Source organism: Zingiber officinale, chromosome 6B (genome assembly GCF_018446385.1).
Source record: "Zingiber officinale cultivar Zhangliang chromosome 6B, Zo_v1.1, whole genome shotgun sequence".
In the NCBI taxonomy this organism is placed as follows: Eukaryota; Viridiplantae; Streptophyta; class Magnoliopsida; order Zingiberales; family Zingiberaceae; genus Zingiber; species Zingiber officinale.
In genome coordinates this window covers 71,113,329-71,125,503 of record NC_055996.1, presented here as the reverse complement: position 1 = coordinate 71,125,503, position 12,175 = coordinate 71,113,329, and the positions used below count along the sequence as shown (strand labels likewise).

The 12,175-nt window shown below is 45.9% G+C and overlaps 2 protein-coding genes across 2 annotated transcripts; one reads left to right on the top strand and one right to left on the bottom strand.

Annotated features, from left to right (window-relative positions):
• Nucleotides 1-5,182: 5,182 nt before the first annotated feature.
• On the top strand, nt 5,183-6,616 carry LOC121992646 (carboxy-terminal domain RNA polymerase II polypeptide A small phosphatase 1-like). The gene has a single exon (XM_042547146.1). The coding sequence runs from the start codon at nt 5,274-5,276 to the stop codon at nt 6,135-6,137; it is 864 nt and encodes a 287-aa protein (XP_042403080.1). The 5' UTR covers nt 5,183-5,273; the 3' UTR covers nt 6,138-6,616.
• A 1,671-nt stretch (nt 6,617-8,287) lies between these two features.
• Nucleotides 8,288-11,730, bottom strand: LOC121992644 (polyadenylate-binding protein-interacting protein 11-like). Its single transcript, XM_042547145.1, has 10 exons — nt 11,161-11,730; nt 10,770-10,880; nt 10,585-10,629; nt 9,799-9,871; nt 9,602-9,714; nt 9,401-9,460; nt 9,247-9,294; nt 9,094-9,162; nt 8,728-8,789; nt 8,288-8,653 (listed from the first exon to the last, which is right to left on the bottom strand). The coding sequence occupies exons 1-10, from the start codon at nt 11,512-11,514 to the stop codon at nt 8,596-8,598; spliced, it is 993 nt and encodes a 330-aa protein (XP_042403079.1). The 5' UTR covers nt 11,515-11,730; the 3' UTR covers nt 8,288-8,595.
• Between the last annotated feature and the right edge of the window lie 445 nt (nt 11,731-12,175).

The window sequence follows — 12,175 nt, the reverse complement described above, 5'->3', positions numbered from 1 at the left end:
AGTGGATAGAAGTCTTTCGGGATGACCTTGTTGAGATCGTAGAAGTCGATGCAAACTCGCCACTTGTTGCCTGGCTTGGAGACTAGCACAACATTGGCTAGCTAGCTCGGGAATTGGACTTCTCTGATATGGCCGACCTCCAATAGCTTCTCTATCTCCGCTCGGATGATCACGTTCTGCTCCGTGCTGAAATCCCTTTTTCTTTGTTTGACCGGCCGAGCATCCGGTTGGACGTGAAGCTTGTGCTGGGCCATGCTCAGGGAGATGTCGGGCAACTCATGTGTTGACCAAGCGAACACATTGTGATTTTGTTTGAGGCAGGTGATCAACTCTGCCTTCTTCTTTTCCTCCAGGTTGGCGACAACGTAGGTTGTGACTTCTGACCGACTTGGGTGGATCTGAACCTCCTCCTTTTCTTTATATACTAAAATGGGAGGTTTTTCAGTGATAGCATTTACCTCTAGCTGTGGAGTCTTCCGAGCGGCCTTGGCCTCGATTTTGACCATTTCCACATAGCAACGCCGAGCAGCCAATTAGTCGCCTTTGACTTCGCCCACCTGATCGTCCACTGTGAACTTCACCTTCTAGCAGTAGGTCGACACTACTGTTTGGAACTCGTTGAGGGTCAGTCGACCCAAGATGACGTTGTAAGCCGGTGGCACGTCTACTACTATGAAGTTAGTAGTCCGGGTCCTCCTCAATGGCTCTTCTCCTAGTGAGATGACCAATCTTGCTTGGTCGATCGACAAAATCTCATTGCTTGTGAATCCGTAAAGCGGAGTCGCCATGGGTAGCAACTCACTGCAATCGATCTACAACTGATCGCATGCCTTCTTAAAAATGATGTTCACTGAACTCCCCGTGTCGACGAAGGTCCGATGAATGGTGTTGTTGGCAATCACTACTCGGATGATCAGCGCATCATCATGAGGGATCTCGACCCCCTCCAGATCGCTGGGGCCGAAGCTGATTTGAGGCCCTTCGGCCTTTTCTTTGTTGCACCCTATGGCATGGATCTCCAGCCGTCGAGCGTATGATTTCCTGGCCCGGTTGAAGTCGCCATCGGTCGACCCTCTGGCAATCATGCCTATCTTTCCCCGGAAAGCGTTGTTTCTGTTTTCCTCTTCCTGGGCAGACGACCTATTTCGCTTGGCCAGGATCCTGGAGGGATTAGTTTCCTCCCTCCGCTAATGGTGATGGCACTCGGGCTCCTTTCTTTCTTCCTCTTGCCGGCCGGTCGATCGGTGCCGATCTCGTCTATCAGGGGACGGGGAACGACGACGATATCCTTTGGGGGTCGGTTGGCTGATGATCGGTGTCAGGCCTTGGCATCCCCACATATTGTGCATCACCGACTGGTGGAATGAACAAAACATATGCGTTCATACCTTGCCCTTCGATACTTTAGGCCGACCAGATGCCACATGCTATACGACATGCATCTTGGTCTCCTGGTATGGCCGTACTCCTTCAGCCCTTGGCCCTTTAGGTGGCTGATGGCTGCTTGATGGTCGGCGCTCGGTCGGCACCGAGTGCTTGGTCGACGCCTCCTTTCTTCTGGCCGCCTGGGCCTCTTCCATATTGATGTATTCATTGGCCTTCTTCAGCATGTAGTGGAAGTCATGAGGCAACTTCCTAATGAGTGACCGAAAGAAGTCTCCTTCGGCGAGCCCTTGGGTGAAGGCATTCATCATCGTCTCAGACGAGACCGAGGGGATGCCCATAACCACTTGGTTGAAGCGCTGGATGTACGTTCGGAGCGCTTCCTTGGGCCCTTGTTTCAGGGTGAAGAGACTAACGCTCCTCTTCTAATAGCGTCAGTTGCTGGTGAAGTGGTGTTGGAAGGTGACTCCTAAGTCTTTGAAACTTCGTATAGAGCCGTCTGGCAGTATTCTGAACCAGCGTTGTGCCGATCCGAAGAGGGTCATGAGAAAGACTATGCACTTTACTCCGTCCGTGTACTGTTGCAGCGTAGCCTCATTGTCGAATTGATCCAGATGATCATCTGGGTCGGTCGATCCATTATACGTCCTGATCGCCAATGGGGTGTAGTGTCGAGGCAGAGGGTCTTGTAAGATCTCTTCCGAGAACTTCCTGTTGATCCGCTCGGGAGACGCGGCGCTTCGGGGAGCTTTTCTTTTCCGCGTGTCCCGAACAAGCGCATCGTCGGAAGATGATCCCTGCTCTTGATGTGCCTGGGCTATCTCCGAGGGGGTTTGTAACAAAGCCCGATGGAAGGGGATCAGCACGGACGGCTCTTCCCCTTGGGTGTAGGTTGGCCTTCAGTTCTTCATCCATACGGAGAGTTGCTCCGCTCGGTCTTCTTGCCCTGCTCGCCTATCGATTGCCGATGTTGCAGGCTGCGGTGCTGGCCGATCGGCTAGTGCTTGTTGTTGTTGTTGCTCTATCATTTTTGCTACCCGTTCTTGTACAAGCATCTCCAGCTCCTCTTGGGTGAGCGTTATGGTGGTTAGTGTTGGAGCAATCTGGGTACCCTAAGTTTTGATGTTTGGGCAAAGGTTAAGTTAGGTTTATTATTGTATTTGATATGCATTGTGAGTGTTCAGGATATAGGTACAACAAGGAAAGCCCAAGTGTGATCTTGGCAAAGGAGGAAAGTCCAAGGATGAGTCTTGGCGGTGTAAGTCCAAGCATGTAGTCTTGGCAACGTAAGTCCAAGTGTGACTTGGCAATGGATGAAGCCTCGGAGGCGCGACCTCTTGGCAAAGGAAGATTCGACAACATTGACAAGGCCGATGGAAGCTCCAGAAGGTAAGACGTGAAGGATCGGGAGACATCCGAGGGACGCAAGGTTGATGGAGGAGGCTAGAAGGCTAGGTCTAGGTTGGTCGGGCGAGGGCGAGTGCTGAGTGAATGTACTCAGGGGTTAAATCCTAGGATTAGGGTTTACTGTAGCATACTGTAGCAGTCGACTAGTGGTTTCATCAGTCGACTGGGAGCGAACAGAGGGCTGGTATCGAGCTGTTGGGCTGTAACGGTCGAATTTCCATAGAGGACAATCGACTGATGGTTTTGGCAGTCGACTGGTAGGCGGGATTTTTCAACCTGTGGCCTATATAACCAAGACTTGGGAGCTTGGTTGAGGTTGACAAAATAGAGGTGGTTAACCCCTATTAGTAGTCTATCAGTGCCCTACCGTCTCAAGTGTTCTTGTGAGAGTTGTGGTGAGGTTTCTCCACCCACAAGGAGCTACGTGAGCTAGCTGGAGTTTGCTGGGGAGTCATCCACCAACGGATCGGGATCGTCCACCTTACGGATAACCGTGGAGTAGGAGCCCTAATTTCTGAACCACGTTAAATGATCGTGTAGCTTGGTTTGCATGTCTTATCTTGTATTTAGATTAGCTTTCTACTTGTTTATTTGTATTTCCGTTGCGTAACTGACAAGTGTAGGAAGAAGCGATCATTTGGGTGAGACGCTATTTATCCCCCCTCTAGCGGGCTTCAAAGTCCCAACAGTTAGTCGTCCAGCATCTTTCATCTTCTTGACTCGGATTCAGGTGACGTTCCCACAGACGACACCAAATATGATCCTATCCGAAAGTCGGAGAGACGGATGTTGGGGACGTGGCGCTCCTGCTGACCTCTGGTGGATTTCGCTCCCGTCTGCAACATAAGCAGCGTCAGTGCCGAGCCAGGGAAGGGGTCCCCGGCGATGACCCTCCAACACTCAAGTCAGTCTCCAGCGAAGCAAGAGGCAAGAACTGTAGTGCAACAGTATAAATCGCGAGAAAAGCATACCTCTGTTGATGCTTGGACACCCTTTATATAGAGCCTCAGGAGCGCATGTGCACGCTTCCCAAGGTGAGCACGCATCTCAAAGCTTTCCCTGAAAAGACGTGTCAGTAAAGTGTCTCTGACACAGTACCTTAATGGGCCGAGCATATCTTTGAAGTGATAGTGGAAGGTTCCACCGTACGATCCTCTGTCTGACCATGCCGCTTGTCAAAAGGATGTTGAAGGATACCCTGCTGTGCCTGTCGCCTGGCCGAGCGGAATGGCTGCTCGGTCGGAATTTTGTTATCCTTGCGCTGTCTGTTGTCCTACCGAACGGGATGGCCGCTCGGTTGAAAGCCCGCTGTCCAAGTGTCGTCCGTCGTCGGGCCGAGCGGGATGGCCGCTCGGCCGGAAGCCCACTGTCCATATGCTCGATTGATGGGCCGAGCGCAATAGCCACTCGGTGGGTAGTTTATTGTCTGCGTGCTCAGCTGATGTCGGATCTGCTGTTAGGCCAAGTGGAGGAGTCGCTCGGCTCGACTTCCGCACGTCCTTTGAGGGTAGGTTTGATTACTTCGTACCCATGGTCGGGATATGCCTCGCCCGACCGGTCAACACCGTGCGCCCGTTGACCGTCCTGATTTTGACTTCCACCTTGACCACAGGATGGGACCTCTCCTAATCATTGCATCAAAATATAAACTTTAAAATTTTGAACCTAAATTCTAAATATTAAACATTACTATATCAAAATACTTTTTTTAATCAATTTAATTAAAATTATTTAAAATTTATCAAAATTATTTTAACAAAACTATTTAGTAGGTACCATAAGTATTACATTTCTTGTTATATATTGTAACAATTATAACTAATTATTATAATATCAATATGTAGCGTTAGCGGCTAGCTAGTGTAACACTACTTAAAAGTAGGGTATTCATCATTTTGACTATTTTTTAAAACATTCTTTAGATAATTTTTAAAATTAGGACTTCCCATTTAATTTTTGCATGGATTAAAAATGCATATCATTTCATATTAATTAATATATTATATAGTTGTAGTGATCCTAATTTTATTTTTATAATTCAGTCTCTAAATTATATAATATAACTAAAGATAAATTATGAAATCAATTTATAATTTATTACAAAATTTACTAAGAGGGAGATTTTTTTTTTAAAATAATATTTTATTTTATCATAATAAATTTATAATCATCTAACCAACTAGCTCACGAGGACAATTACTATATTATACAGGACGTGGAGTAAAGGAGTTGCAAATGACCTTAATCTACTGATTAATTGATTAATTAAAATAATTAAATTTAATTGAGCCATTAAATTAATACACCATAATGACAGCTGGCACGAATTTCCGACCGTTGGCCCAATTCAAATCATATTTGGCCGTTGTAACCATCGGCCGCCTTCGCAATCCAAATTAAGCTATTTAGCAGCTAACCCCCTCGCTTTCTTATTATTATATTACTCCATCTCTTCCTCCCCGTTCCCCTTTGAGCACGAAGCCATGGTCTCCAAATTCTCAACCAGGTCCTCCTCCCGCCGCAACCGGAGCCCCGTCCGGCACCACTCCTCTGGAGGCAAGAGGAGTACCCCGCGCTCCTCTCCTTCGTCGGTCAAGGCCGCCATCGCTCGCTCCGTCCGTTCCTGCCGCCGCCGCCTCGCCAAGGTCTTTTCCCGTCTCGCAGTCCTCGGCTGCGCCTCCCCTAGCCCCCACAAGCTGGGATTCCGCCGCCTTAGCTCTACCCCTACCAAACCCCTCCTCCCTTCTACGCCGACAGTCACGGCGGCGGCGAGGCTTCCGCCCCCCTCTTTCCCCGAGAAAAAAACCGTCTTTTTGGACCTCGACGAGACCCTGGTTCACTCCCGCACCGACTCCCCGCCCGATCGATACGATTTCTCCGTACACCCCTCAATCGACGGCCGCGTCGTGCCCTTCTACGTCCTCAAGAGGCCGGGAGCCGACGAGCTGCTCCGCACCGCCGCCGCGGTGTTCGAGGTAGTGGTGTTCACCGCGGGGCTGAGGGAGTACGCCTCCCTCGTGCTCGACCGCCTCGACCCTGCTGGCGAACTCATCGCTCACCGCCTCTACCGCGACTCGTGCAGGGAGATGGAGGGGAAGCTGGTGAAGGACCTCGCTGGGGTCGGTCGGGCCCTCAACCGGGTGGTGCTGGTCGACGACAACCCAAACGCCTACGTCCTCCAGCCGGAGAACGCGCTCCGGGTGACACCCTTCTCCAACGACCTCAGCGACCGTGAGCTCTCCAAGGTGATGAAGTTCTTCGAGGTAGCGGCCCTCTTCGAGGACATGCGCGACGCCGTGGCTTACTACCGGTCGGAGTTCGGAGGTCACAAACCGCAACCAGTGTGATTGATTCGGGACCTTCCTCCACGATCGCCGATTGCAGAAAGCTCAGTCGATTGCATCAAGCGAACAACCTTCAGGATCTTCCTGAAGCTCTGTTCATCCGTAAGCAAAATTAATTTTTTGAAAGCAGGTTGGAAGGACGAAGGTAATCTTTTGATGCATTTCTCATTTTTGTTAAAAAAAAAAATCGTCTGTTGATCCATTTCTATGCTGTTGGATGGGAAAATGTTGATCGCAACTTTCGTAGGCAAGCAATGCAGGATTTCTCTCCTTTTTTTCTCAAAAAATTGTCTTCCAAGATGATATTTTGATAATGCATCTGTCCTTCATCAAACCTTTTCTTCCCTGTTTCTCGAGACTGTTGTAACAAGAGAAACAAAAAATTTGGAAACAAGAAAAGATTGAATTTTGATTAATCTTCAGGAGAAACAGGACAAGCCCAAATGATATCAATGAGAATAATTTTGAAATTTGAAACGCGATCGGTAGTTTTCAGATAAAAAAATACGCCTTTTGATTTCCAAAGGATGCAACTTTTTTTTATCTGAAAACTACATTATTCACAGATATCGATCGCGCTTCAAATTTCAAAATTATTCTCATTCATATCATTTGGACTTGTCAAGATCGAATCAAAATTCAATCTTTTCTTGATTCCAAATTTTTTATTTTTTCTTCTGCTTAAATTGTTACAACAGTCTCTGTAGAAACAGGGAAGAAAAGGTTTTTTTTTTTTTCAGATAAAAAACGCGCCTTTTGATTTCCAAAGGACGCGACTTTTTTTTATGTCCCTCCTCCGTTTCGTTATTGTTAACTGTCTCGATCTTCTCCTTTTTCCGTTCCACTGCTCTGTTTTCCGACTCCTCCTCCTTCGCCATGAAGTTCTCATCCGATTTGCCCACCACCGCAACTCCTCGCCGCAAGAAGCACCACCGCCGCGCCTTCCCCGCTTCATCTTCCGCCTCCCGTGACCGCCGAGAAGACTCCTCCCCTCCTTACTCCGCACCATCTGACTCTGCTACCGACGAGGGCGAGCGCGAAAACGACGCCGTCTCCCGCTCCCAACTCGACTCCTACTCCTTCTCTGGCTCCTCCTGTCCCCAGCCTTCGTCCGCCTACGTCAACGTGGCGCCGCTCCCCGTCTTCCGCGGCGAGGCCTCGGAGTGCCCCATCGCCCACCTCGCGCGATTCGACCGCGTCTGCCGCGCCAACAACGCCACCGACGTCGGCACCCTCGTTCGCATCTTCCCCGTCACCCTCGACGGCGACGCCTCCCTGTGGTACGACCTCGCGGTGGAGCCCTGCCGGCCGCCTCTGCAATGGCCGGAAATCCGCGCCGCCTTCCTCCGGACATTCACTCGACCTGACTTCGCCGACCGGGCGCGTGCCGAGCTCATGGGTCTGGAGCAGAGGGACGGGGAGGGCGTCAACGCGTACCACCTTCGCTTGCAGTGGATCCTCCGCAAGTGGCCCGACCACGGTTTCCCCGACGCGCTTCTCAAGGGCATTTTCGTCGACGGGTTGAAGGAGGACTACCAAGATTGGATTTTGCCACAGCGACCGGCGACGTTGGCTGACGCGGTGAAGTTGGCGCTGAGCTGGGAGCAGGCCCGGAGCGTGCGGGAGGCGAGGAGGGGGAACGACGGCGCCAGCGGCGGCGCTGGGTCGGTAAAGTGCGGATTTTGCGACGGTGGACACGAGGAGAGAGACTGCGAAGTGCGGAGGAAGATGAGAGATTTATGGTTAAGGAACAAAGAGGCGGCGGCGATGTCGCCGTCGATGAGTATGGTGAGAAGGGAAGGAGGAAGCGAGGAAGCTCTTGCGAGGTCAGGGAGCATGAAAAGAACAGGGCAATGCCAGTGCTGGAAGCATCAATGCTGGAAGAAGCTCGAGAGGAGTAACAGCAACATCGCAACTGCAACTGATACAAACGCAAATGCTGAATGAGATCAAGAACTCGAACAGAAGATGTATTTGATATGATTCAAAACTCTGTTTCTTTTATTTCTTCTTCCATTTTTTTGCTGTGTTCAGACTCTATATATAGTGCATTTGAAGGCTAAAAATTTCATATCGAATTAAAGTTTCAATCTTTCATTGAAAGAAAACAAGTGGATTTTAAAAGAAACAAGCAACATTCATAATCGATCACCTGGTGCTAGAAATTGATTTAGAGACCAAATTGGCGGCGGAAGTAATCTAACAGCATAAGTATCTCGCTAGATTCAGCTAAAATTTCTGCACCTATCAGAGAAATAAGATCAGCTACCGAGAGGTTCATGGACCCTCCCCTCGATCCAAATAAACAAATAAATCAAAGCGTAGCGGTTGCAAAGCAACAGCAATACGGTGTAATCCGAGCATCTAAGCTTTTCTCAAAGTTTGCTCATGTACTTCTGAGTAGAACAAAGAAATGAAAAAAGGACCAGCGTTGTGTTTCTCAGCAGTTATGGATGGTGAATCAGTTTGAAGCCGTGCGTGCGGGGTGTGGCCTTACAGGCGTCTTCGAAGGGCTGACCCTGCACACACAAAACGAGTTAGGTTTTTCCTACAAAGTTTCAATGTGTTAATTTTGAGATAGGGATGATCTTACCTGACAGGAAGATCTCCTAAAATCCTACCGCTGCAGCTCAGAGCAACAATGGCACTTTCCGCCTGCAATTCACAAAAATTCCTCAGTTTGTTGTGGATTCAACTTTGTGCAGGAAGACATATTGAATCATGTAGAAACATGGAATATTATGGTTTCTTCTTGAGATCGAAAGAATCCATAGGTCGAGAAATGTCTGAAACTAGAAACAAAGGTCCATCTTGTTTTGGTTATCATTCCCGAACCAAACTCAGTTAAGGTAAAATTTATTTTTCTGGATATCTGATCAAACAATTACTGGTAAAAGTTAGCTAAGTTGTGCTATCATCATCCAACTACAGACAAAAAGAAGAAGTTGATGACAATTACCCAAACAAACTCTACGAATGCAATACATGTTGAGTGTACACTATCACCAAGAAATCTCATTCGAGAAATCTGCACTTAACAAAATTCACACAGTAAGATACTATTAAACACACCAATTTACTCACAAATTGGTATTTAGGGAGTAGTATGTACCTCACCACAGAGTTGTTCAAAGAAACTTTTGACATCTGTTTCAGTGACCTGAAAAAGGATAAGAAATTGAAGGCTTCAGATTATTAATGATCCATCAATAAGAATAATATAACTATTTGCATTCAATTTGTCCCATGTCAAAAAATCTGTCTACCTTCTTATCAATGTTTGTACAATACACTGTCCTCACAACCATTTCCTTTTCATTCTCAGACTGCGAAAAAGCCTTATAGTTAGAGCTACCGGAATAAAATAAAAGTAATAAAGTGAAGGAGCATAGATTTAGTTTTATTTCTTTGTTGAGATATTCCAAGCAGGTTTTTAAGTAGAAGATAGAAGTCTTGTTTATGCTTACTCTAGGAAGAAATTCCGGATTCACTGGCAGAATTGCAGTCTTTGAAGGTAAGACTCTGACAGGGTAGTAACCTAGCACAGTTCCCCCAAGGTTCAGTGCTGCTCTTGCACCATCTATGAGAGAAAAATGGAACTTGAGGGCATTAGATGTCTAACACATGAATACCCAAGAAGGCGATGAATAATTGTTGAACTTACCCTCATTATAGAACTCTATAAATGCAAATCGAAGATTTGAATTGGTATCACCACAAATTCTGCAATCAACTACCTTCAGTGGAGAAAAATATATATATCATTAGAAAAAATAAATTGACAAAAATAATAATAAAAATATTATGTGCTTCCACATGGAATGAAAAGAGATTGAGGTGAATCATCCATTAAGTGAGAAACTAACATAAAACAAAAAGAAAGCCTTTTACTTGTATGCGTTATTAGCTGAAGTACTTGTGAAGTCATGATCTGAAATAAGGGGGGATACTGGGAGTTCAATACAAGTCACCCATTTAAGCCATTTAAGTATTTGACATATAAGTATCATGTTCTATGGTACAAAAAAAAATTAGAGAAGAATACTAACAAAAGATTGATTAAATGAGAATAATGGTTTTGGCATTGATGAGTTGAAAATAAGATCCAAATGTAATTTTAGTCAACTGAGGAACCAAGTTAAAAGAAAAAACTTTAATTTTCACAAACCTCAATGGATTTGAAGGGATGTTTGATAATAACATGATAATACTAGTTAATCTAAAGGAGAAGTTATTTGACAAGAACTTGCATAAGAGGGAGACAATAGAAGCAAGCTTGTCACAAGTTAAAACCATTCTATTATGCTAAGCAGCCATAACATACTTAGATAACGAAATATGACCCAGGATCCATCAAAATTATTAATGCCCCAAATAGCGTTAAGTCATCGATAAAAAACTTCTAATATCATTCAATAGCTTTCTAAACATTGCAGATCAAATAACTTACTGTTCCAAAAGTAGAAAATATTTCAGCAAGCTTCTCTTCAGTTACCTGATACATATCAATAGATAATCTTATTAGCATGGCCAACACAGATAAAGTATCACACTATTAATTGTAGAAGAATTGCAATGCCATCCAGATTAATGTAACAGGAAATTGGAAGATCAAACCAACAATATTTTACTCACAAAGCGATCAATGTCAGATACATATACTGTTCGCTTAATGCTATCCTCCCTTTTAGCCCCTCGAAGCCTATTGTTCAGTCTCTTCTTGCCCTGGCTAGAGCCATTTCTCCTCTGCAAAATAAAGATAGAAATCAAATTCACATATTTCACACAAAGATGATGCCAGGATCACATTTATACTCCAAATCCAAGTTATCTTTTCAACTAGAACAAGACCCAAGGCCTATATCAAGGTACTAGACACATATAGATTCCAATACGACGAAATTATATTCCTAACAAGGTTTATATTTATTAAAATTCTGTAGCAAAAAACAAAAAAAAAAGAAGAGAGAAACGCAATAATTAAGGTAATGTAATTTAGCCAAGAAGAAAGAACCAAAGAAATTACTCTACGATTAGGTTGATTATTCGATGATCCATCACTGCTGGAATCATTTCTACTACCACTATTACTAATCGGTCCATAATTGTAATAGTAATCACTGGACGCCACGAAAATGGGGGCATCGGCGGAGAGCTGGCTGTCAGATTTCCCGTGGCCATCGGCGGCGGCTGAAGCATGAGACGAAGGGACGAACTCCTTGGCAAAGGGGTTTAATTTGGAGAGCAAATCAACCAGCCTCTTCACGTCCCTCTTGTAATCCCTATCCGTTTCCTCCGCCAACGCCGCCGGTGGCGGCGGCGACTTGCGATGGAGCAATTGTTCGTCGGACGCGATCGCCTTCTCGGCCACGGCCGCCATTCGCTTTCCTCTCAAAAAAACAAAACGATTATCCCAAAAGAGCACAATCGCACCTCGACAACCGATCAAGGGAAACAGATTTCGATCGGGAGAGCGGATGAAACGAGGAGACAGTGCAGAAAGTATCAGCAACAAGCGATCTTGATCGCCATTGATATGGGCTTCAACTGCGCCTCGCTTGTTCTTGTGGGCTGCCTGGGATGGCAAAATAAGGGAGACACCTTTGTGATGTGTCGAAGAAGCGTTAAAAAAATGTTGAACCGGGAGATCGGTCCGGTCCGGTCCGGTCCCGTAAGTTTTCCACCGGCCGTGAAATCGGAAAGTGCCCATGCGTACAAATATAAAAAGCATTAAAGTAGCCTTGGGGTGGTTTATAAATCAGATGTCAATTTTGAGAATATTCACTTTGCGCCCTCGCCTCTATAAAGTTTGCTACCTTTTATATTTCACCCACCTTACTATAATTTCATCAATTATACAATTTAACCCCCACACTTACAAAATCATACCATTTCGTCCATTCTCCTTAACATCGTTATCAATCGTGTTAAGCCGAAGGAGTAAAATAGTGTCATTTTGCAAAAGGTTAGGAGTGAATAATACATTACAAAATTCTAGTTAGTCGAATATAATTAGGTGAGTAAATAAATACGCATGTATT

Excerpts from the sequence above, each read along its gene's own strand:
- LOC121992646 (XM_042547146.1), top strand. The coding sequence starts at position 5,274 with ATGGTCTCCAAATTCTCAACCAGGTCCTCCTCCCGCCGCAACCGGAGC.
- LOC121992644 (XM_042547145.1), bottom strand. The coding sequence starts at position 11,514 with ATGGCGGCCGTGGCCGAGAAGGCGATCGCGTCCGACGAACAATTGCTC. Across the intron at positions 8,790-9,093 it reads CATTCGTAGAGTTTGTTTGG|GCGGAAAGTGCCATTGTTGC; the intron begins GTAATTGTCATC and ends TGTGAATTGCAG. Across the intron at positions 8,654-8,727 it reads TTAGGAGATCTTCCTGTCAG|GGTCAGCCCTTCGAAGACGC; the intron begins GTAAGATCATCC and ends TTGTGTGTGCAG.